This window comes from Amborella trichopoda, chromosome 1 (genome assembly GCF_054954075.1).
Source record: "Amborella trichopoda isolate Santa Cruz 75 chromosome 1, AtrichopodaSantaCruz75HAP2 v2.0, whole genome shotgun sequence".
Lineage (NCBI taxonomy): Eukaryota > Viridiplantae > Streptophyta > Magnoliopsida > Amborellales > Amborellaceae > Amborella > Amborella trichopoda.
The window spans coordinates 47,643,799-47,667,014 of record NC_142336.1 but is presented as its reverse complement, the minus strand read 5'-3'; the positions used below and the strand labels follow the sequence as shown (position 1 = coordinate 47,667,014).

Genomic DNA, 23,216 nt, shown 5'->3' with positions numbered 1-23,216 from the left:
CCAGGGCCGACCAAATGAGGTAGTGAAAAACCAATATACCTCTCTAATGACGATGTTACAAGGCTTCTTCCACTAGCTGAGAAAACATGACAAGATTGTTTGGGACCTAGAGCCTAATGGGAGTTTCTTCGTTAGATCTTTATACAGAGAAATATCAAGGGATCAATTTGTACCAGACAACTTGGCAATCCATAAATATTGGAATGGTAAGGTGCCACATAGAGTGAAGGGCTTCCGATGGTTGCTGGCACAAAACAGAACTTTGGCCGCATATATTCTCAGAAGAAGAGGGATGACAGTCATGAATGTCTGCTTACCCTATGAAGCCAATAATTACATTTTCCTTCATTGCCCATTTACAAGAGAACGTTTTCAAAACATCAGAATGGCATTGGATCCTCCCCAGGAAAGCCTACTAGAACAGGCATTGTCCCCCCATGTTTTCGGCTAATGGCCTTATCTTGTGGAGGATCTTTTTTGCAGTTGTATTACGGAAGGAAAGAAATAATAGAGTATTCATAGGAAAATCAAACATATATCCTAGGTTTGTGCAGCAATCACTTCCATCTATACATAATGGGCGCGAGTGCAGTACGCTTTCATTGACACTCCAAGGGAGGTCCTTTTCAAGACTTCGCAAATTTTCTCAGAAACACAGGTATACAAGATTACCTCTATGGAAGCCAATCATGGGTCAAATTGAATTTTAAATGCAGTGTTAGGGGTGAATAGCAGATTGCAGGGTATGTTGAGGGATAATAATGGGACTACCTAATGGACCTACTAAGGTCAATTGCATAGATGTGGGATCGCCGAGGCAAATCCATGGGCTTAAAGTTTGGCATTATCAAATTGGATCCAAGCCATTTGGCGATTGTTGATCAACTGGTGCAAATCCCCTGAGCAAACACCATGGTAGTGGACCTCCATTATGAGTGAAATCTTGTATGGATTGCGAGGCAGGGAGGTTATATTTAACCTCCACAGAGAGCACAACCAAGGACTAACTAAAGTTGCAACTGCCGATTAGAATCTCTACTTTGAGCATGGCATCATGTCGAGGCTGTATAATTTCTATATACACCCTCTCATCTTCTTTTGTGATTTCTTGCTTTTGTTTTCCTTTATTCTATGGGTGTGGTTTGTATAGAGCCTAAGCTCTAAACGATCAAATTAGAGCTCACCTTCAACTAATGTCGAGAAATTTGGTTTCAATATTGAAAATCTTTGTGAAAGACTTAAAATATTCAAAGATAGTGTAGATAGACACATCTATAAAAACTTGGAAATCTTGAAAATTGACGGTCGAAAATGCATTACAAAATACACTATTTTCAAAACTTGAAATGCATTTCCTTTTATGTCCATGCATCTTAATGTCGCAATGGTCAATTTGAGGATATTTGGGCATCAAAACAACCTATTCTAATGAAATTTTTTAGGTAGACTCTTATTTGGTTGTTTAGAACCTCGGCTCTATATAAACTTTTCCCTTATTCTATGATGTAATTTATTTCATTAAATTTTATGAAAGTTTCAGAAAAAAAAAGAAAGAAAAGTTGTGGGTCCCTCAACTCATATGGACAGGAAAACAACCAAAGATTCCCAATTAATTGGGAGAGAGTACGCTTGTCTCACATCTCCATTTATGATTGCGGGTTGATAAATGTTTTATACATCTCATATGGACGTTCAACAGTGTCACTTATCTCTTATATAATAATATACATCAAATTAAGCTCAAAACCAATACTTCCACATTTTTTACCATCATGCACCTATTAAAAAAAATAAAAAGAAACGGAAAACAGAAAGATTCGGAACCCATTACATTATGTCAATATAATTAAAATGGTCGAAATATTAAATCCGATGACAGTGGTTAAAAAACGCCTGCTCAATATAAAATCACCTAGTATCACCCAGGAATTGATCACCCCGTTCATGTTTTGCATATATATAGGAAAACAACCGAATCTAAAATGGAACAGGCAGATTTGGATGGTAAAACTACGATTCTCTATAGTAAGACAATGATCCAAACCGTCGATTCACTTATTCAGATTGATTTTTTGGCCGGTTCACAATTTTTTCACATGTTTTTTAAGCACTTGAACTATTTTTTTGTACAAAAAACGATGATCCAGACTACCGATTTACCAAAAAGAACTGATTTTTGGTATGCCCAATGCAGGTCACCAAATCATTTTTTAAATCACTGCTTGAGGTTATGCTTTTCAAATTTCCATATAATCAGTTTTCTTTTTTTAAAAAAAACTAAATTACCCCTATTCGGTAAAATTTTTTTAGATACTATGATACTTTTAAGCCCAATTATCATATGGTTAATGCATGTTGGTTAAAATGATCAAAACACCGCCAATTGTTTGGGCTTTTCAAAACCAAACAGGAGCAATTTAGAAAATTCTCAATAGTTTTTTGGGAAGACATACCTTATTGATATAAAAAGGGGTTCGAAACCCATTCTGATCTTTTTCCTAAAAACATTAAAAATAATTTAAATAAATAAATTACCACAATACCCCTCTACCATTTAGGGGTAGTTTAATAATTTCATTTATTTCAAATTATTTTTGTGCATGATGATAGGAAGAATGCATGTGCCAAATATAAGCTTAGTCCAATATATGAAAAAGACTTGATTGTAAAATGTATTTTGTTCTCAAATAAGACTTGATTGTAAAATGTGAATATATTTTGTTTTCAAATAAGACTTGATTGTAAAATGTGAAACATATATTTTGTTCTCAAATAAGACTTGATTGTAAAATAAAATATATATTTTGTTCTCAAATAAGACTTGATTGTAAAATATGAAAATAATTTTTTCTTTTTTGTACATATTTGTAAATATCGCTTCCTTTTTTTTATCATTCATCTTTGGTCAAGGGACAAAGAAGGCCGTTGGTGTCTTGTATGGTTGGATTATTGAGCTTTGCTATGATGAAGTGAAAATATCTTTAATCGTGGAAGACGGCTGATAACTTGAGCAAAAAATATGCTATTAATCATCACGATAAACCAATAATTTCAGGGAAATACTAAAATAATTATAAAATAAAATATAAAAAAGAACACCCAAAAATTGCAAAAGTTTACAGTGACATGCAGGTTAACTGTGCAACATTTGATAGTACCATAACCACAGGCAGTGATACCTATACATTATACATATGTATATATAGCATATGCAAAAGCCAACCACTGTCATTCGTCATACCTAGAGATTCTTTTGCCAAGAGGTTAGCAACGGCACTTTCTCTTTATGGAACTTCTCCCATTGTTCTTTCTTCTTTTTAAATTTTGACAATGTCTTCATATATCGTGCATGTTCATCATCCCTACGGGCAGCCAATTCTGCTTTCTGGGTATTCTTTTCTTCAATCTCCTTCAGAGAATGCAAGATACGCTCCATGTCCCACTGTTCCTTTGGGGACGATGCTACTGGAAACGTAATATAAGGTTCCCTGCATAAACCAAAGAGTTTGCAAGTTCCAAACTATAAATGAAATCAAGGAACCATTGTTCTAAATTTTCAATAAAGTTGTGCATTGTGTGTGTGAGAGAGAGATAGAGAGAGGTTATAATTACGCAGTTCCTAAAACAATGTGGCCTCTGCGCCTAAGAATTCCACCATCGAGAGAGACAGCCCCCATATCTGCGCATTCGCTCGCCATCTCCATATCTGCTCTGGTCCGATACACTTGGAGCTCACCAAAAAGATAATAGAATAGAGTCTCACGAAGGCCACGGCCATCATCAGTGACAGTGTGCAAGTTCTGAACGTCCAAATTAATCATATTTACAGCAAACCCTTGGAACCCTGACGGTTTTCTCGCTGATGGGAGCATAGGATGTGACAAGTTTAATCTGCTCTGTGGTTGACTAGTCTCTACTTCTCCTTGAAAATGGCTGTACCCAAAAAGAAAAGAAAGTTAAAAAAAAGAAAGTTAAAAAAAAGGAAAAAAAAAAAAAATTGAAACAAAAATGACTAGAATGAGTTTCTAATATAGAAAAGAGCAAGATGTTCTTTTGTCTCCCAGATTTCAAATGAAATTTATAATTCCCTGGAAACATGCTGAAAAAGCAAATGTTTTTCCACTATAATTTAAGTTTCACTGTGACAATGTGGGAAATATTCTGAGGAAAAGAATAGTATGAGCTAAGGGACTATTGAAACCCATAATCATCTGAGGCCACAATCGCTCAGTAAAATGAGACACATCAATGGAGAGAGTGAGGGTCACCATGAGGCTTATATCGTGCTGTAGGGGTCACACTCTCCATTACCATCCATCACTTGCCGGATAGTGATGACCCCAAAGGACTATGGTTTCCCAAAATTTATTGCATTATAATTTCCCCTTATTACATACCTTAACTCTTCAAGGCAAATCACATGAAACTGAGAGGTTATATGCTCCTTTGAAGGGCTAAAGGTGGCTCCATGAAGAGCACGGTTACAATCCATTTTGCCATCTTGAGCAAACCGCTCTAGTGTTCTCGCACCTTCAGAAGATTTGCAAACGATTGCAAGCATATGGTTTTCTCCTAAGTAATTTGCAAGTACTCTGCAACAGAAAGAACTCAATGGTTGCATGTTTTTTGCACCAAAGAAAACAAGAAAGACATAGAATTAAGAGGTAAACTAAACTTGATAAAAAAACTACATTTAAGAAGAAACAAAAATTAAGAGGTCAACTAAATTCAGTAAGAAGACTACAATCAAGGCATGGGAGTATACCAAAGGATAAAGGAAAGAGAATAGAATGCAGTCTAGGAATATCAAAAAAGGGTACTTTTTGGACAGAGCTATGGAAACCAACAGGTGTCAAATACCAGTTTGGACAAGATAAATGTCCGCATGTGAGCAAATTATATAGTTCCCTTGGGCAAAAACCTAGCTAGGAGTATTTTTTGGACACCAAATTTCAGGAAAATATAACCTATTCAACCTGGTGACCAACTAAAAAAAAAGGTTGAATTAGCACATTAAATCTGCAGGAACAAAGATCAAATACGGACCCTCCAAATTTTGGATGGTTAGATCTAGGTCTTCAGAAACTCAAAATCAAATTTGTTTTCTTGAAATTACTCATCTGGTGAATCTGTGGATTCCCAAAATTTCATCTCAAACTTTTTCCCAAGGGAGCTAGCATAAAATTTTCTCAGTGGAAGTACGCTATACATGTAAAAAATGCACAGGGTCATCAACCTCACTCCTGCTCTCATCAAACACCTTTCTCTCTCTCTCTCTCTCTCTCTCTCACACACACACACACACACACACACACACACAGAGACAGGCACACAGAGACAGACAGACACACAGATACACAGATGACATATACTCCAAGCAGCTAGTGTTCAGAAAAATTTATAGGTTATTAGAAGAAACTGAAATAACTCAGAAAAGGTTTCACCTGCTAAGCCGGCTGCTGGAGACTGAACCAAGAAGGGCGACGATTCCAATCACATCCTGTACAAATGAAAACTGAGGCTCCCTAACTCTTCGGGGCAGCACACGCTTGGATAAAACTGAAGCTGCAATTTTGCTCTTCCTTTCTATTTGTTTTGATATTGTTTCCTTGGCATACCCCAAGTCATCAATATGTTGATACACTTCAGGTGGTATTTCATCTATTCAGTTTGGGCGCACCTTTTTGATCAGTTAATGCATATAAAAAAAGATTGATGTTCTTGCAAAGCAGAGGGAAGGCAAAATACTTGGACTATGGAAGAACATAGCCCATGGGGGTCTCAACTGTGACAGAATGACAGACTGATAGAGAGAGAGTGCAACCCAAAATTGCAGTAATCTACTGTTGTGGTGGTACCCACCATCTCTCCATTACCAAGTTACCAACCATTTCATTCAGAAGTGCTGATCCCAATGCACTATGGCTTTCCAGGGTCTTTTGGATTATAGCAAAGGATTGTATACAATTAGGACGTTGCCTTTCTACAAGGTCACAAGCACCGCAAGCTGTCAGGTGTAAACTCGAAAGCTATGGTGTGCCATTACTCTAAACGATTTCTGATAAAATTTTTTCAAACTTCAAGAATGTTCAGTGGTATAACCTCAGCTGCTCGATTTCACATCTAATAGCTATGGTTAATTGTGACCTTTATGCACAAAAGGTAAATAGTTTTAAGATATACTTCTCTTACAACAAACATTCCCCCAAATAAAACAAGTGAACTACTAAATACAGTGACAGTTTTGCCAGGTGGGTAATCAACCAAAATAAATGCAAGTGATCCATCAATTTAAAAATCAAGCTCCGCAAATTAACCTTTTATAGCACAGATACTATTATCAATCTCACTCTGCTGATGCTTCAGCTTTTCCAGTATAGTTTCATGGTTTTTAACCTGTACTCCTATGTTCTCAAGATCTTTTTCCAGTTTCTGCACATGGTCAAGTTAAAAAAAAAAAACAAAAAAAAAAAATTTCAATTAAGAATTCAACGACTTGGGAGGATAAAACAGGATATCTAGTTGGTTCTTAAATTACCGACAAGAGCAAGTGAACAATTAAATTCCCCACATAATATGGCAATGGTAACCCTCAAGATACACTTAACCTGATCAAGATGGTTTATGTTTAGAATGAGAGGATTTCATTACCACACCTCTTAAATGAAACATGAAAAAGATTTGAAGTTTGCCATTCCCAAAAGTAAAATGGCTTCAAATAGCATCTTGTAGCTTTGAAAAGCAACCAATTTTTTGTAAGAAATGCTTACTTGCCAATTCATACATTTCACCCAAACTGAGGTGTATCAATATTTGAATGTATATGGAAACAACATAATCATATAAGAAACTATGATATTCTTTCATGAAGTTCTCAAATCTTTTAATTTGTACAAAGGCACACAAAATGAAGGAATAGATCAGATCACAGAGCAGCTTAGACTCAAGTCATTCAACATTTTTCTTTTTTGACTATTTGCCTAGACTCAACACATTAGCCTCTGCAAATTGAAATATCAAACTTCGATGATGAATAAATCCAGAAATATGATAATGACAAATATAAGAATAGAGCGATAAAAAGAAGAAGAAGAAGAGTAGATAAGGATGGAGGTGAAACAAATCCCACAGCTCCTAGCATGGCTGTTTAAGAGCTCTGGTTCAATAGATGGTGATCTCCCTTGAGTTTCTTTCAACCCTACTGAATATACTAATTTTCACAAGGATGCATGTCATTACAATAATAGCTTTCAAATTGATTGCCAACTTTGGGTATCGATCTACGACCTACTATTCTTCGAATCTCATTTGTTTTCATAAATCTCACTTTTCTTGGAATGATTTTTCCAAATGTAAACTATAAATATGATTTTATTTCTTCAAACAGTCTAAGATAAAGTGAAAAAAAAAAAAACCATATTTATTCTTGATTTATATATCATCATCATCATCATCCAAGTCTTATCCCAATTATTTGGAGTCGACTACATGAATCATGTTCCTGCATTCTTCTCTATCAAGGGCCATACCCTCACTAAGACCGAAAGACACTATATCGTTTCTCACTACTTCTATCCATGTCTTTTTAGGCCTTCCCCTTGTCTTTTTAGAGCCTTCCACTTGAACCAAAGCGCACCTCCTAACCAGTGCTATATTTGGTCTACGTTTTAACCGCCCAACATTCCGTCCCATAAAGCATGGCTGGTCTAACAGCTATCTTATAGAACTTCCCTTTCAGTCTCAATTGCACGTGGATCATATAAAACTCTGGATGCACATTTTCACTTCCTCCACCCAACTCCAATTTTATGTGTGACATCTTTCTCAATCTCTCCATTCTCCTGGATTATTGACCCTAGATATTGAAAACAATCTCTTTTAGGTATTTCTTGACCATCAATCATAACTACTTCTTTGTTTCGACTTTAATTGTTACTAAACTTGCATTCCACATATTCTATCTTAGTCTGGCTAATTTTAAAACCTTTAGATCCTAGAGCATCCCTCCAATGTTCTAACTTTGCGCAGACGCCGCTTCTAGTCTCATCAATCAAAACCATGTCATCTGTCAACAACATACACCATAGTACCGCATCTTGTAGGTGCTTGGTTAACTCTTTCTTGAAAATTATATAATAACAAAAAAAAATAACATTTTTCTCATTTCTATAAAGCATTTCCAGATATTTATTTGAAAACAAAAGTACAAATTCAAATGAAAAACATGTCGCAGCTCTTAGTCAGCAAGCAAAAACTAGATCTAGGTGAAACCAGATTTATCCTAAATCAAATGAAAAAATCAACACAGGTACATTATCAAATATGTTTGTAAATCTATTTTTTGGTACTATAGTTTGTTTTCCCCAATTTATTCTTGATTTATCACAAATTTTAGTGAATTTTCACGAGTTTTTCCTGATTTTTTATTTTCCCCTACTCAGTCCATCTTTTCATTTTCTTTTACTTTTTGACATTGACATGCTTTCTTGATGAAGCCCACAACAATGCTCAAGCATCCAGACAAGAGAGATAAGCTTAAAGTTTATAAGGGGAACTGTAGAAGGGCAAACTAGTCATTGACTATATCCTTTTATATCTTTTATTTATTTCTTGAGTTATTTTATTTACTGAGGGGCATAAGAAGTAATTTCCAGAGTCTTTTATATCTTTTTATTCACTTAGAGTCTTTTATAATAAATAGCCATGATTAAATTACATGGATGGCTAGGATTAAGTCTTGTTTAGGGATTTCCAATTTAAGGGGTGTACTCAAGCATAATGAAGGATCTTGTTATGGACTTTATCCAAAACCCTAGAGCAGCCAGTGCCCCTTTTATCCCCAATTTTTGAATCTTTCTCTAAATTTGGATCTTCCCTATCTTCTTCTTTGCTAAACCATAGGTCCAAGCTACTAGGTTTGCACCTGGTTGGTATTAGAACCCGAAGAAATGCATAACGAGTTTCGCATGAGGAGCTTTTTATGAAGAGAAATTATATGCCAACATGAAGAAATGCACTTTGTTCTTGGGGATATTTTGTCTCACAAATAAAATGTCACCAAACTTCGAAGTGACAATGTCTAGTTAAATAAATTCCCAGCATGAATTGTTGGAATACCGAAGGAACCATTGAAAATGGCTACAATGGGTAAAAAATTGTCTCATAATATATCAAAAGATGAAATATCCCCTTAATATGATGAAAGGAAGCTCCCTGCCAAAAAAGAGAGATACGAAACTGATCATGCCCAAATCAGCAATCAAATGATCCATATGGAGGCACAAACAAACTTGGGTCAAAATAGATCAAAATCATAATCTGACCGTTCAATCTTTAATCCAAAGTATCCCAATGCCACCCTCCAAAAATCAGGCAAATCAGAGGCTGGATGACCAAGACATGGTCCAATGAAGCTCAACCGTCCATTTCACAACACTGATCTAAGGCTAATTTACAAAGATTCCTCAAGATATACAAAGATAAACACCCCAAGAACTTTATAGGTGGAAGGTATCAATGTAAATGGGCTACAGTCGAAATTTGAGCCCAATTCGACATTGAATAGAAGACATACAGCCTCTCAAACGCCTTGAACCATAGGAAGGGTCCACCTGAATTGGATCAACTTTACAAAAGAACCCCAAGAAATCAGTGAGCAATGGGCCCCAGATTCCTATGAGAGGAAAGTGATCATAAGAAAAGAAATTAGTAAAAATTTCAACCAAATCTGACATCGAGAAGTGTCATTTTAGGCATCATCTTTGGAGCACCACAGAGTGACCATAAAGAAAAGAAAACAGACCATACTGTGAAAATAGTCCATCTTCATCAGAATTACAGCAAGAAGTGAAATGTTTTTCAAAAAGCCGGGGGCCATATCTCCCACTTCTCGGAGCCAAATGGGCCCAAAATTTAGTATGTTACTCGTTGCTACATGGGCCTTTCATCCATATAAAGATCTGTGGGTTTCTCCACTTGGATCGAGGTCAAATCAAGCTGAAAAGTTGGGGATTCACAATACGTAAATGTGTATCAGTCCTCGTGACCTCCGCTCACTCTTGGAACAATATCTCGCAATCCATAAAGCGATTTGAGTAAAAATTTTGCGAGGAGCTTCCAACTCAGAGGCGAGCGCATCCATATATATATATTCATTTTATCTATGATTTGTTTTCAAAATATTCTTTTTCTATCTCCTTTTGTTTTTACAGGACCACTTTGCTTTGGGTGGTACTTAGGAACCACAATTGCTTATCTTACCTTTTACTCTTTTGTTGGTTAAAACTCTTAGGAGTTACCTTTTCCAACAAGTGGTGACATCTTTTTCTCTCCTTATTTAATTCTCTTAGTCTTTGAAACATGATTTGTGACGTGTTGACATATGATCAAAAGCCAATTCAAGGAGCAAATTTCAATGAGAAGTTGCCTAAATTTATGAGACTATAGTTGCAAAAAATAAAATAAAAGTAAAGAGTCATCTCTCTCCAATATGGCATCATCTTGGGCTGAAATTTTCGCCAAACATGGGTCTTGGGGTCTTCCACAAGAATCTACTAGCTGAACATCAAAATTGCGGCCAAATTTGTGCTCAATGATGAGGTGTAGAAATGGGGCATGCAATTTTTACAGGAAATGAAAAACAAAAACTCAAAGAGTGCAACTTGGCTAATTGCGAACCGTTTAGGCTGAAATTTGTTGCAAAGTGATTGTGGTCGATTGCTCCATAATTTCACAGAAAAATTGGGCCGAAATAGTGGAAAAACAATCCAATTTGATGGGTTTTGGTGGTGCATGAAGAAGGGAGCCTCCTCAAAGGAAAATCATAGAAAATTCCAAGGTTAAGGCACCCTTTTTGGTCATTTTCAGCACTAATCCGAGTTGAATTTTAATAATCCACACCCCTTTAGCCATGCTTTTGATATTCCACCCACCAACTTTTAATATTCCGCCCATGTTTTCCTTGTCTGTAAAAGCCAACTTAAACCTTATTCTTAGGGGTTAGAAAATTAGGTTCTAATATAGAGAGATAAACCCTTGCCCTAGAGAGCAAAAACTTGAACATTCCCAAAGTGCCCCTGCCTCCCTTCCATAATCTCCAAATTACCCCTCAAGTTAACCAAAATACCCAAAATACCCTTACAAACTAGAAAATCCAAAAAATTACTAAAATTTCCCGAACCCCTTATGGTACCCAAAATGACCCAATTTACCCCTAGAAAACCCCAAGAACCCCAAGGAAGGTTGACTCAAGTTGGGGTTCTTGGGGTTGTATATAAACCAATGGTGAAAGATGGTCCAGGTTCTGCCGGATGCATGAGGGAATGTCCCCACATTGTAATTGCTTTATTTTTAAGCAATAAAGAGACTGTTGTTTTTAGCCAACCCCAATTAATTGGCAAAAGGCCGTGATGATGAAAGAGATTTTTTGTTTTAATTTTGTTCCTTTGGTCACTGGATTTTATTTGGGCAATTGAATAATTCAGCGTACACACAAGCATGCTTTTAAAGTGACACTTTGATAGTTGATTATTGTGGTTTTCCTGAGGTTATGAAGTTCTTGGAGCGGGTGTTAGAGTTGATGAATCCAAGGTCCGAGCAATTGTAGACTGGCCGGTGCTGAAGTCAATCCATGATGTGCATAGTTTTGATGGTTTAGCCTCATTCCATCACCGTTGTATGCATCATGTCAGCACTATTATGGCACCTCTCACTTATTGACTGAAGAGCAAATCTTCCAATGGAAAACACCAGCAGAAAAGAGCTTCATTGAGATCAAGTTGAGGATATCAGCAGCACCAGTCTTTGTGCTCCCAGACTTTGACAAAGACGTCGAAGTAGATTGTGATGCTTTCAAGATCAGAAAATTATACCCATAAAGTTACTCATTCCCAAACATTCGACAAAGAAGTCATAGGAACAAAACACATCTAATTGGGGATTTGTGTCCCTTGGGCATCAAAAGCACAAAGTCGTGTCATCATCATCAAAGCCTTTTTCCAACTACTTGATGTCGGCTAAAAGCACAAAGTCATGTAAAAAAAGAAATGGTGCAGTCCTAGTAGCTTGCAGCTATGGCTTTGCAAAGAAGAAGATAGGGAAGATCTAAAATTAGAGAAAGATTAAAAAATTAGAGATAAAAGGAGCACTAGGGAGGATCCTCCCTACGGCATACACCAAACTTCCAAGGTTTCTTAATTCCCAGCTGTTTGTTGGTATAATTTTCGAGTTTGGTGTATGCCATAGGGAGGATCCTGCCTGGGAGTATAGGATTAGGATATTTACCAACATGTAGGATAAAGTCTGATGGATGTTCTGTGCAAAGGAGGTGAGTTACAGTATCGAGGGTGGGGGATGCTCTTTACAAGGTGCCAGAGAATGCAAGGCAACAATGGTAGCAGTTACCACAGTGGCAAATGAAAAGATGGAAGTTAAAAAGAAGATGGCTGAGGGCATTGGTAGCCAATACTATGTCTCTAGTCTCAAAAGAGTGGGTTGATGACAAGCAATACTACACCACTGGTCAAGAGGAAAGGGCAGATTATGAGTTTGAAGCCTAACTCAAGTTTGCGAGAAAGGCAAGTTTTGAGATATACCCCCAGCAGAGCTGTATGGAGACGAGGGTGTAGGAGGTCCTCAAGTACCACATCAAGCCACATTGTCGATGGCTTTGGGCCTGCTCATGCTGAAGGCATGATGGAGAGAGATGTGATGAGGAGCACTTGCTGAACAAGCTCCTCAACCCATTAAACCATTCAACATATGCAACCTACCAAAGGTCGAATTTTCCTTTCAGAGCCTTCATCAGAGCAAAGGACCATCAAGTCCAATTTTACTATGACAATAAGGGAGTGCGTGAGGAAGATTATGAAGTCGCCATGCCTTTCAACGCGGCCAATGAGTACTACAAACCCACAATATCCATGACAACTAATGCAAGGATTGGGAAACAAACCCCAACACCACATGATCTTGGTAGGCATGCTCAGATGAGCAGAACACTAAGGTAGGCCTTGATGGTGATATGAGTCTAGGAAGCTCCTTTTACAACTCTTGAACTTGGTACTCATCTTAAATTTTTACAAGCAGCACTTGCACATACCAGTTCCCACAACTCCTACACAATGGTAGAGCCACAAAATTGAACTTACAAAGACTGAAATATCACTGAAAATGAAAGGTTTACAACTCCATGGAGTTCCATGAAACAAAAATCATGTATAAACAGCTTATGCTATGTGGAAGTATATGGCAATAAACTAGAGAAAATAAGTGTAGATTCACAAGAGAAATGCTCTAGGATCAAGGGCGCATAATATGGTACTCAAATGAACATCAAATGCGTGGAGAAAATTCTCAGAGAAATCAGGCAATCAAAATGATGGAGAAAATGGTGTCTAGGAGCAAGGTAGTAAACTAGACTATACACGTATCATGGTATACATGCATAGTCTAAAAGGGACTTAGAAATCATGAATACTCAAACATATGAAAAAGCCACTGTAATATGAGATTTACATAAAAGATGAAGGAAATACTCTAGAAATGAAAGGACTAAGGCTATGGAGATTACCTTAATTATGGAGCAGCAAGTGGGTTAGACACCATGGAAGAATAATCAATTGGCCATAGCTATTGAAAAAGAGAGGAGTGTGGAGACTCTCTAGTGTCTCTCTAAGTAGTAAGTGTGTAGAGAAATGGCCTACTATGGACTGATGGTACTTTCTCTCAGAATGACCCAACAAGCCTATGCTCATGCCTGTTGCAGGGATAAATAATATTGGTCTTTAAAGTCATCCCAATCAATGTCCCAACATTCCCGGGTGTCAGTGAATCACAGGTGCACCCTTGCCCCTTCCTAATTAGATCATAACACATCAAAGAGTGGCTTCCCATACAACTGTGGGTGCACAAGATATAGGGTGGTCTCCGTTCAAGGTATGAAATCATGTCCCATGAATCATGACCTTCTTATATAGGGCCATTACACGTAAGTATTCAGGTTTTGATATCGTTTTGGTTCTCTTAGCCCTGGCCAACAAATAATCCCATGAGGGATATATTCCAAGTATATCCCTGACTTAGAGGCAATCCTCACACCTCAAATAGCGATCTTTCTCTCTCACCCGTATATCTCATAGCTTCATATTGTTGGTTTTTGTGGCTTTTAAAGGCCTATAAATGGGTTTATAGTGGATCATCCCTTGTTGAGGTCGGAGAGATGCCCAAGGAAGATGTTTGTAGGCTAGGAGAACTATGTGGTCTCCTATCTACGGTTGTAGGCTTGTGAGAGCAAGGGCCAAAACATCAACAAACTTCCGCACGACATGTACACATGATAGCCGCATTACTGGAAAGCAGTCCTACAGAGGGGCATATGTACCGGTGCATAGAGAGCCTCCTTTTGCACTGTAGTGGCAAGCACTGAACATGCTCTTAAAGAGGAGACGTAATCAACATTCCAAGATCAAATTTCCACTGTTTATTGTCAAAATTTAACAACTTTAACAAGTCAACATGAGCCCTGCACTGAGACTGTGGGTCATAGGTCTTTGTTGGGTTGGACAAGAAAACAATAGTGGATCATAGCTTTTAGGTCAACTGAAGTGCCCCTATTGTCGCTAATTTTAACCCAATAGTACCAATCCACTTCTAAAATATTCTCTTTTGGAATTAGAAATATTTTTGTGGTTTTTAAATTTTTTTTTAGAATTTTAAAATTTATTTCTACCGTAAATTCATTAGATAGGTAAAATACCTAAGGAAAGAATTCTAATTCAAACACCATTGAGCCCATTTCTCTCATGACACATTTCTCTCTCCTCCATGCACCAAACTCTCTCTCTCTCTTATTAAAAAATTCATTTTTCCCTCTCCCCCCTTCCAAAAAGGGATCATGCCCCAAAATTCAATAAGACAAGGGTGACACATTGAAAACCTAATTAGGGTATTTCTGTTTGGATAAGAAAAAAGGGTACGCCCCAGCTATAGGGGGATTCTCTGCATTCAAGCCCAATCCTAATTTGTTCCTACAAACCCTAGTTAGGTTTGCATGCTCAGTAAAACCCTGGAATAAGATATATTGTCTATGAAAGCATCCCATCTCTGAAATTCCAGCAAGATAAAAGGGGACAAAATGTGTGTCGTCGGTCAAAGAATCGGGTGCAGGCAGTATCAAGACCTGTAAGGGTAACTCCAGACAGCATCCAATACGTCTTCCCAGTTGATTTAATTATTTCCGTCATATTTTATATTTTTTCTATAAATTTTCAGGAACATATTTTGTACTCGAAACTATAGTGAAAGATTGGTTATTGCTCCTGGATGGTTTTTATTTGCTTTGGCAGTAAAAGTATTTAATTTTGCAATGTTTAGTGGCCCATGTAAGTGGAATTCAGATATATTGAATAAAAAAGAAAGTAATGTTTTTGAATTTACTACCTTGGGTTCCATATAGCCACTCCTTTCACATATACTCAGGGTATATGATTCTAGGCCCCAGTATGCCAAGCACCTAGAATCATCTTCCCTCACTCACTGCCACTAAGTGAGGGAATCTTGGATTTAAGGCCTTGGAAAGCCACATTTCAAACAGGTCTGCTCATGGTTGAGTTCGAGCAGATGAGCTAGAGGACAATGATAAGTATAAGTAGCGTCAATGCCTCAAGGGATACAAAGAGTGGAAAGCTATTTTTCAGGCTGCTTATAATGTGGTGACGACAGTTGGTTAGTATGTAGTGCAAGTTATAAACTAAGAATACCAAGAACTATGTCAAGACAGGAGAGAGACAGATGCAAAAACAGAAGAATTAGGTATGGAGTTCCAGTGCAAACCACGATCTGAAGCGTAAAGACAATGGGAAACTTAAGGTGCTCAAAGAGTATCGTGAGAAGGTTAAGAACAATAACAAATTAATATACAATCCCTCATTGATTATGCCACATTTGTAAACCACTAAACCCCACTTTTACATCAACTTTCTCCGCATATAGATGTGCAAAGGAAATTTGCAACAAACCTCCAAGAAAATCCCGCACTAAGCTACACTGAGGTCAGCTCTCAAGTTGCTAAGGACCTATAATATTCTATTATACGTTCTTTTATTGCCATATGACTCCTTTCTTATATGTTCCTTTCCCTTGCTTCAGCAAAGCAGTGGGAAGGACATGCCAATAGAGCTTACCACCTATAAAATATTACCATCTAGGTACTTAGCTAAACCTTTTGTATACTTCCTTGAGCTTCCCAAGCCAGTCTACATCCATTGTAACTTGAGCCTCCAAGTGAAAGTTGAAGAGGGAAGTTGAGGACTATAACTCTATCAAATAGCATCACATCATTTTAGAGGACCCAATTGAGTAGTTTGTGGAAATGAAGGAACCACTTCTGAGTAAGAGGATACTAGAAAAAGAGTTGGGGCCCACATAACATGTAAGGCTCTATCTTATCTTGATTCCATTAATGGTTATAACATGGAGAACTTTATTGCTTAACTTCCCTGGGGGTGTAGGAGTTCTGCTCTATTTCTTTAGTTTGTAAGCCTCAAAGCATCATTAAATGTTAATAAAGATTGCTAAACATTAGAAAAAAGTGGCAGTCAATAAAAACCAGAATAGAGGCATTTTTAATCCAATTTATTTTTCTGAACTTTCGTATATTCCTGTTATCTCCACCCCACTTTTTTTATTTTTTTCTGAACTTCCATAATTTTCTGAACTTGATTTTCTGAATCCAACATCCATGACCAACCTTGATGGCATGTTACCAGCAAAAAATTGAATCTAAGGCAATTATAAAGAAGCTCCCCCATTGGATATAAAGAAAATATGCACAAAAAAATGCATGATCCAAGCACCTGCCCTTTGATTCTTATAAAATTAAACTCTTTGTGACTAGAAACAAGGAAAAAGAAAAAATGCAACACATGAAAGCAAACTTGGAACTCACCTCTTGGTCTCTAACAATTGAATCCATAAAAGGCAGAAGGTGATCTGGAGCAACAGAGGGTGACCTCTGTGGAGAAAACATAATTTCCCTAGTCCCCTGCGACTGGACACCAAAATCAGTTGGTTCTGCTAAAATCAACTCCGTTTTAGGAGCTAACATAAGCTGATCCTGCATGAAAAATATTATAAGTGAGATTTTCTTTTTGACTGTCGGTGAGAATTCAAAAATTCATCCCTCCAAATGTAAAAGCTGAATCTGCATGAAAAATTCTATAAATGAGATTGTAATGTTTGCATTTGGCCAAGTATCTCTTTATCAATATTTGCCCAAAGTAACAAATAATCGAAAGGAAAAATTTCAAGCAAGGGCGCCGGAATCATAGTACTTGAAAGTTGAGAACCTGAAATTGATTAATGTTCCAGACACGCAAAGAAAACCGCTGAAGTGGGTTAAAGTGACCTATGCAATGCCAGTATGCCAACGCCACAAACTTGTTCTAGTAGGAAGAAGAACAGAAGAAAGTGATCATTACCTTGGAAATAGCTTGAAATTCTCCTGATAAAACTTCAAAATATTCTTCAAACAGCACATTCTCGTCATAGTAGACAGATAGACGAGCTATATTGGTGTACAGGTGAAAACAGAAACGGGGTAACAAAACATCAGTAACTAGCAAAAGTGACAAACCATTAGGATCACTTTCAGTAAACATTCCCATATTACTGACGATCACAATTACTGTCACTTAAAGATGGAAATTAACACCCATAACTTAATTACAACTTACTACACAGAAAGAAGGAAAGAGTAACATGCAATTTGGCCCATATTAGTACATGTCATTTCCAAAGCAGGCCAGCTGGGAGGTAAAGTTGTTGGGAATCTACAGACAACTATCATGATCAGTTATAACTAACAAGAATAACAAGACAATGAAATAGCTGCTTCACAAGTACAAAAATTGCATGCAGCTGAACTAGCATGCAGGAATCAATGATGCATAGCACGCCATTGCTAGCCATTCACGAAGTCCTACTAACACTAAAGTGAAGGAGCTGTTGGGGTTTATGGTCTTTAAAGGCCTTGAGAGGATGTGCACACTCCAATGGGAGTGTTGGTTGACTGACCATGAGTTTTGGCTGTTTATGGCCCAAGATCATGTTCAAAACCCAACCTTGGGCATAAGGCATTACCGTTGAAGGTTAAACTGGGTTATCCCCTGTTGAGGTAGGAGAGATGTCCATGGATGATGTGCGAACGAGGAGAGCTTCATGGACTCCTGCTGCGGTGCAGGCCTGTAAGGGGCAAGGTCCAAATCCTCAACAACCACTGTATGGCATGTAAACATCATAGCAGCATTCTGGGAAGCAGCCCCATATAGAGGGAAAGATGTAAATGTGTATAAAAGAGTATCCCCCTTGCACAATAGCGATATGTGCGTGTGAGTCCTTATAGATATGACTTGCTCTTAGGGAGAGAGCATGCGATCAAGACAATATGTTGGTGGTTCTGCCAGTTATTGGCCATCTTTGATGGATCAATCATGAGTCGTTTGTTTCTCATCATTTTCATTTAAAATCTGCAATTTATAATAAATTTTTTTTCCTGGTTTTCGTAACCTGCAATGATTGTATCTCATTTCAAATATCCCCTAAAATATTTTGCATTATTTTTAAATATTAATATTATTATACATTATATTTTTTGCACAATGTCTTTTCTACCGTTCCAAAATTGTCTACTCAATTGACTTTTTTTATTTTAGATCATTTAAAAATTCATGAAAATAATGACATTTTTCATGGATTTATTTATTATCTTAATTTTCATTTAAGGACTTCTGTTTATAGTAGAAAACCTTTTCTTAGATTTTGAAATGCCTTTTGTCTTTGATTTCTTAAGTAATCAATTTAATGTCATTTAATGCATATATTACATCTCACTTCAAATCTTCCCAAAAATATTTTCATAGATTATATTTTTTACATAAAATATCCTATCTATGTTTCAAAAGTGTCTACTGGATTGACAAACTTCTTTTTTTATTGTACATTATTTGAATGTGTACGACAATAACTATTCTCTTAATATACATTTAAAAACTTTTGTCTGTAATAGAAAACGTTTTCATGCATGACATGTACATGTTATAGCCACATTTTAGGAAGCAACCATATATAGAGGGATGCATATACATATGCATAGAGAGTGCCACCCCTAGCACTATGTGAGCATTTAACTAGCTCTTAGGGTGGAACCTGTAATCCTCTATGGTTCCACTCTTTATTGGCTAACATTGATGGGCCAATAATAAGCCCCTGAACTTGACTGTGAGTCATGGGTCCCATTGGGTTAGTTTTTTTTTTTTAAATGTTGGCAATTATATTACCATAAAAGAGGAGTTACAATGCTGAGATAGTACAAGAGCACCCTGGAGGACGGGACTCTCAACCAAAAAGAAAAGGCCCTCAAGCCCTATACAAAATGGGGATATAGATTCGCCCCTTCACAAAATATACAAAGATGGGGTTATAAATAAGTCCCCTTACAAGGTCTGCTATAAATTTATAAACAAAGCAAAAATTACGCTAAACTGCGCATGGCCCATGCGGTCCAAGAGGTGTTGCGAGCCTAGTCTTCCTCATTGGCTTTGGCTCCATCCTTCACCAGGAGGTCCGCGAAGGAGTTTGACGTCCTAGAGGTATACATCCATGAGACGGGTGTATCCCTGCATATAAGTTCAATCTCGTCATACAAAGGCATAAGATACCATGAAGGGGGAGCTTGCCTAGAGGCCTAGGTGATGATGTTTTGGGCGTTTACCTCCATTATCATATGTTGTCCCCAAGATCTATCGAAGCTTTGCAGGCCTTCGAGGAGCGCGGAGATTCAGCATGCTGTGAATCTTGCACACCTAAGTATTCGGAAAACGTGAAAAGGACGTGAAAAGGACATTGTGTTGATGATCTCGAAAGACTCCTCCCATACCTGCATGGCCTGTATTGCCCAAAGAGCATCCATCAAAATTAAGTTTGATAGCTCCTTGGGGGGGGGGGAGGTTTCCAGGTGGCGGATATTTTCTTTCTCTTAGGTATGTGTAGGAGAATATTCTTATATTGAGGTAGGAAGTAGTTCACTGGGATACCCTTGAACTGATGATTATTTGACACCCAAAAGGTTACTAAGGCTGTAAACTTTTGGTAAAGAGCTGGGAGCGGGGTGACTTGTCCCCTAAAGGTCCTGGCATTTCTTTCTTTCCAGAGCGTCCAAAGGACCGTAGCCACTGTAGCCTTCCATAAGATTTTCCCAACTTTCGATTATGTGCTACATTACAGAGGAGGAAGGGTTGGAGGTTGGACTCCTCCTCGCAGAGACACATGCAGCACCTATTAGGGATGGGGATCCCTTTCCTTTGCAATTGATCAATTGTTAGTGCCTTATGGGAGGCAGCTATCCAATTGAAAGTTTGCACCTTGGGAGGTGCTACAATATGCACTGTGAATTCTCCTGAAGGGACCAGGGACTACACCAACTTATCTCTTCCATGGACTGGAATAAAAGTTCCATGCACGTGTGCTGAAAGAGAGATGAAATGATTTGTTTCCTCCTCGAATAGATTGCTCCTAAACGAAGGCATCCATCGTCTTCTACCTCCCTGTGGTATCAATTCCTCTCCTATTGTGGAGTCTCTCTTTGTTGCTATTGCATAAAGAGAAGGGTAGCTTTCCCTCAATGGTGTATGACCTATCCAAAAGTCAGACCAAAAGCGAACTCTTGTGCCTTCTTTAGGGTGAAGCCTGATGAATTTCTTGAACATATCGAGAGAGGAGACCAAGGATCTCCACGCTCCAGATGCATTGGACCAAGGTTTTCTCTATGGGACCCAGGAGTGGTTTGGAATATTGTATTTATTTCGAAGAACCTTCACCCAAAGACTATCTGTTTGGGTGGCCAATCGCCACCACCATTTTTCGAGCAGGGCGAGGTTTTGCTTTCTCAAATTTCTGATTCCTAGACCTCCTTGGTTCTTGGGTAAACATACTTTGTCCAAATAAATGAGGTGAAACTTTGTCTTGTCTGCCTATCCTGACTAGAGAAAGTTCGTCATGAGTTGATCAAGGCGGTTTCCCACTGAAGCGGGCATTCGGAAAAGAGACATAAGATAAATAGGTACATTGGCAGGGGTCTTGATAAAGGTGGTTCTTCCTGCTTGGGAAAGAAATCTCCCTTTCCATCCAGCCAGCCTTCTGTCTAACTTGTCGATGACGTGGGACTAGAGCCTCTTCTTCGGTTTTCCTAGCCCGAGAGGTAGACCAAGATAGGTTGCTTTGAAGTCATCGACTTTACATTCCAAGGATGGAATTAGCTCTTTGATTTGGTTGTTGTCAATTGCTACTCCCATCATTTTGGACTTATCCATATTGACCTTGAACCCCGTGGCCAATTGGAAGCACTTGAGAACGAGTCTCAGGTTTTCCACTTCAGTCGGGGAGGCATCAAGGAAGACTAGTGTATCATCAGCATATTGTGGATGCGGCACTATTGGGCCACGAAGTGAAGTTTGAAAACCCATAAGCAGTCCAACTTGGTAAAGGCAGGCGAGAGACCGGCTAAAGACCTCGACCGAAATAGCGAAGAAAAATGGGGAAAGAGGATCCCCTTGGCGAAGGCCCCTCGAAGAAGGGAAGAAGCCCTTAGGGGTACCGTTGATGAGGATTGAAAAGAAAGGATGGAAGAAGCAGTCTCTCATCCACATTCTTCACCTATTGGGTTAGTTTGAGAAAAAGGACGGGAGTAGAAAGCCCTTGGGGGTCTCATTGGGTTAGTTTGAGAAGACATTAGTGGAACATAGATCCTGACAGGGGCAAAGTGATATTTATTTGTTTTTGATCCACTAGGTAACCAATTCACTTCTAAGTTGTCTTTGTGTGTTTTGGATTTTTATGGAACAATGAAACCATTGTTTTGAACTAAAAATATGTTACTAAGGAATTTGGGAATTTTTTAAAATTTTTAAAATTGATTTTTAATGTGTAAAAACACTATTTTTCTTTTTTTTATGGGTGGGGGCTAAGAGCACAGCCCACACGTGTGGGGCACACATAGGGGCATCACATGGAGGCCATTAGGGCCCACACGTCCCACTAAGTGGGACGCCCACTTTTATGTGCCACTCGTTTTTCTAAAAAAAATAGATAAAAGATGTTTTTTAGTTATAAAATATTTTCTTAGTGGAAACATTTTGGTTGTTTTTTATTAAATTATCTTAGTGATTTTCTTATTGACTAGAGTATTTGACCAAGTCATAATTTTATTACAAGTCCTAATTATCTATTTGTTGGTCTAAGAAGGGTTATCCCAGGAAAGAGTTTGACTATGCAACATAGGCTCGTGGCTATGGATGCCTGCATAAAGAGATGGAAGAGAAGGCATAAAATTAATGGGTGTCCAAGCACAAGGTGGTGGAATTTAAAAAATAAAAAAAATACTTATTTAGGGATAAATTACTTAAAGAATAGTGGAAGTTTGGTTTAAGCTCTTGGATATTTTTATTTCTCTTGATAGTAAAAAGAAAGATCTTAGGTTGTATCTAGGGCTCTTTTTTAATTCACAGCAACATATTGTGGCCGTGTAAGTGGAATCCAGGTATTTAAAATAAAAGTAAATGTTTGAATTTAATACCTTGAGTTCCACATAGCCACACCTTTCAACTTCAATTCCTAGAAAATACCTTAACAAATCCAGAATCCTTCGCCTAAAGATATTGTCTCAAGTGCCTGTTCAAATGACTAATACCTTCCGACCATTGCCTATAATTCCATATGCCAGAACAATTTCACTAAATTTCTCATACTATCCATATGCCAGAACAATTTCACTAAATTTCTCAAACTATCCATGCATATGGGAACAACTTACAGATTATATTCCACTAAATTTCACTAAATTCCATATGACAGAACAATTTCACTAAATTTCTCAAACTATCCATGCATATGGGAACAACTTATAGACTATAAATGGTTTTTGTCTACTTACATACCTTATCTGACTCCCCCTGAGTAACAAACCCAGGTGGTTGCTCCATATACACCTCATTTTGTAGATCACCATGGAGAAAGGCATTTTTCACATCAAGCCACGACAGTGGCCAGGCCACTTTTGATGCTACAAATATAACTACTTAAACATATAACTACTTAAACCAAATTAAGTTTAACATAAGGCACAATTGTTTCATTCAATATTCATCATGAAACTACAGAAGATG

The 23,216-nt window shown here is 37.8% G+C and overlaps 1 protein-coding gene across 1 annotated transcript in view; it reads right to left on the bottom strand.

Annotated features, from left to right (window-relative positions):
- The window catches only part of GMI1 (gamma-irradiation and mitomycin c induced 1), a 109,979-nt gene that overhangs the window by 27,186 nt on the left and 59,577 nt on the right, over positions 1–23,216 (bottom strand). Inside the window, exons 31-37 of the mRNA XM_020672217.2 lie at positions 17,478–17,563; positions 16,946–17,113; positions 6,318–6,432; positions 5,445–5,661; positions 4,398–4,592; positions 3,613–3,933; positions 3,245–3,488 (exon numbers count right to left, since the gene is read on the bottom strand). Coding sequence (XP_020527876.2) covers positions 3,245–3,488; positions 3,613–3,933; positions 4,398–4,592; positions 5,445–5,661; positions 6,318–6,432; positions 16,946–17,113; positions 17,478–17,563 — 1,346 coding nt within the window. The remainder of the gene's footprint in view (positions 1–3,244; positions 3,489–3,612; positions 3,934–4,397; positions 4,593–5,444; positions 5,662–6,317; positions 6,433–16,945; positions 17,114–17,477; positions 17,564–23,216) is intronic.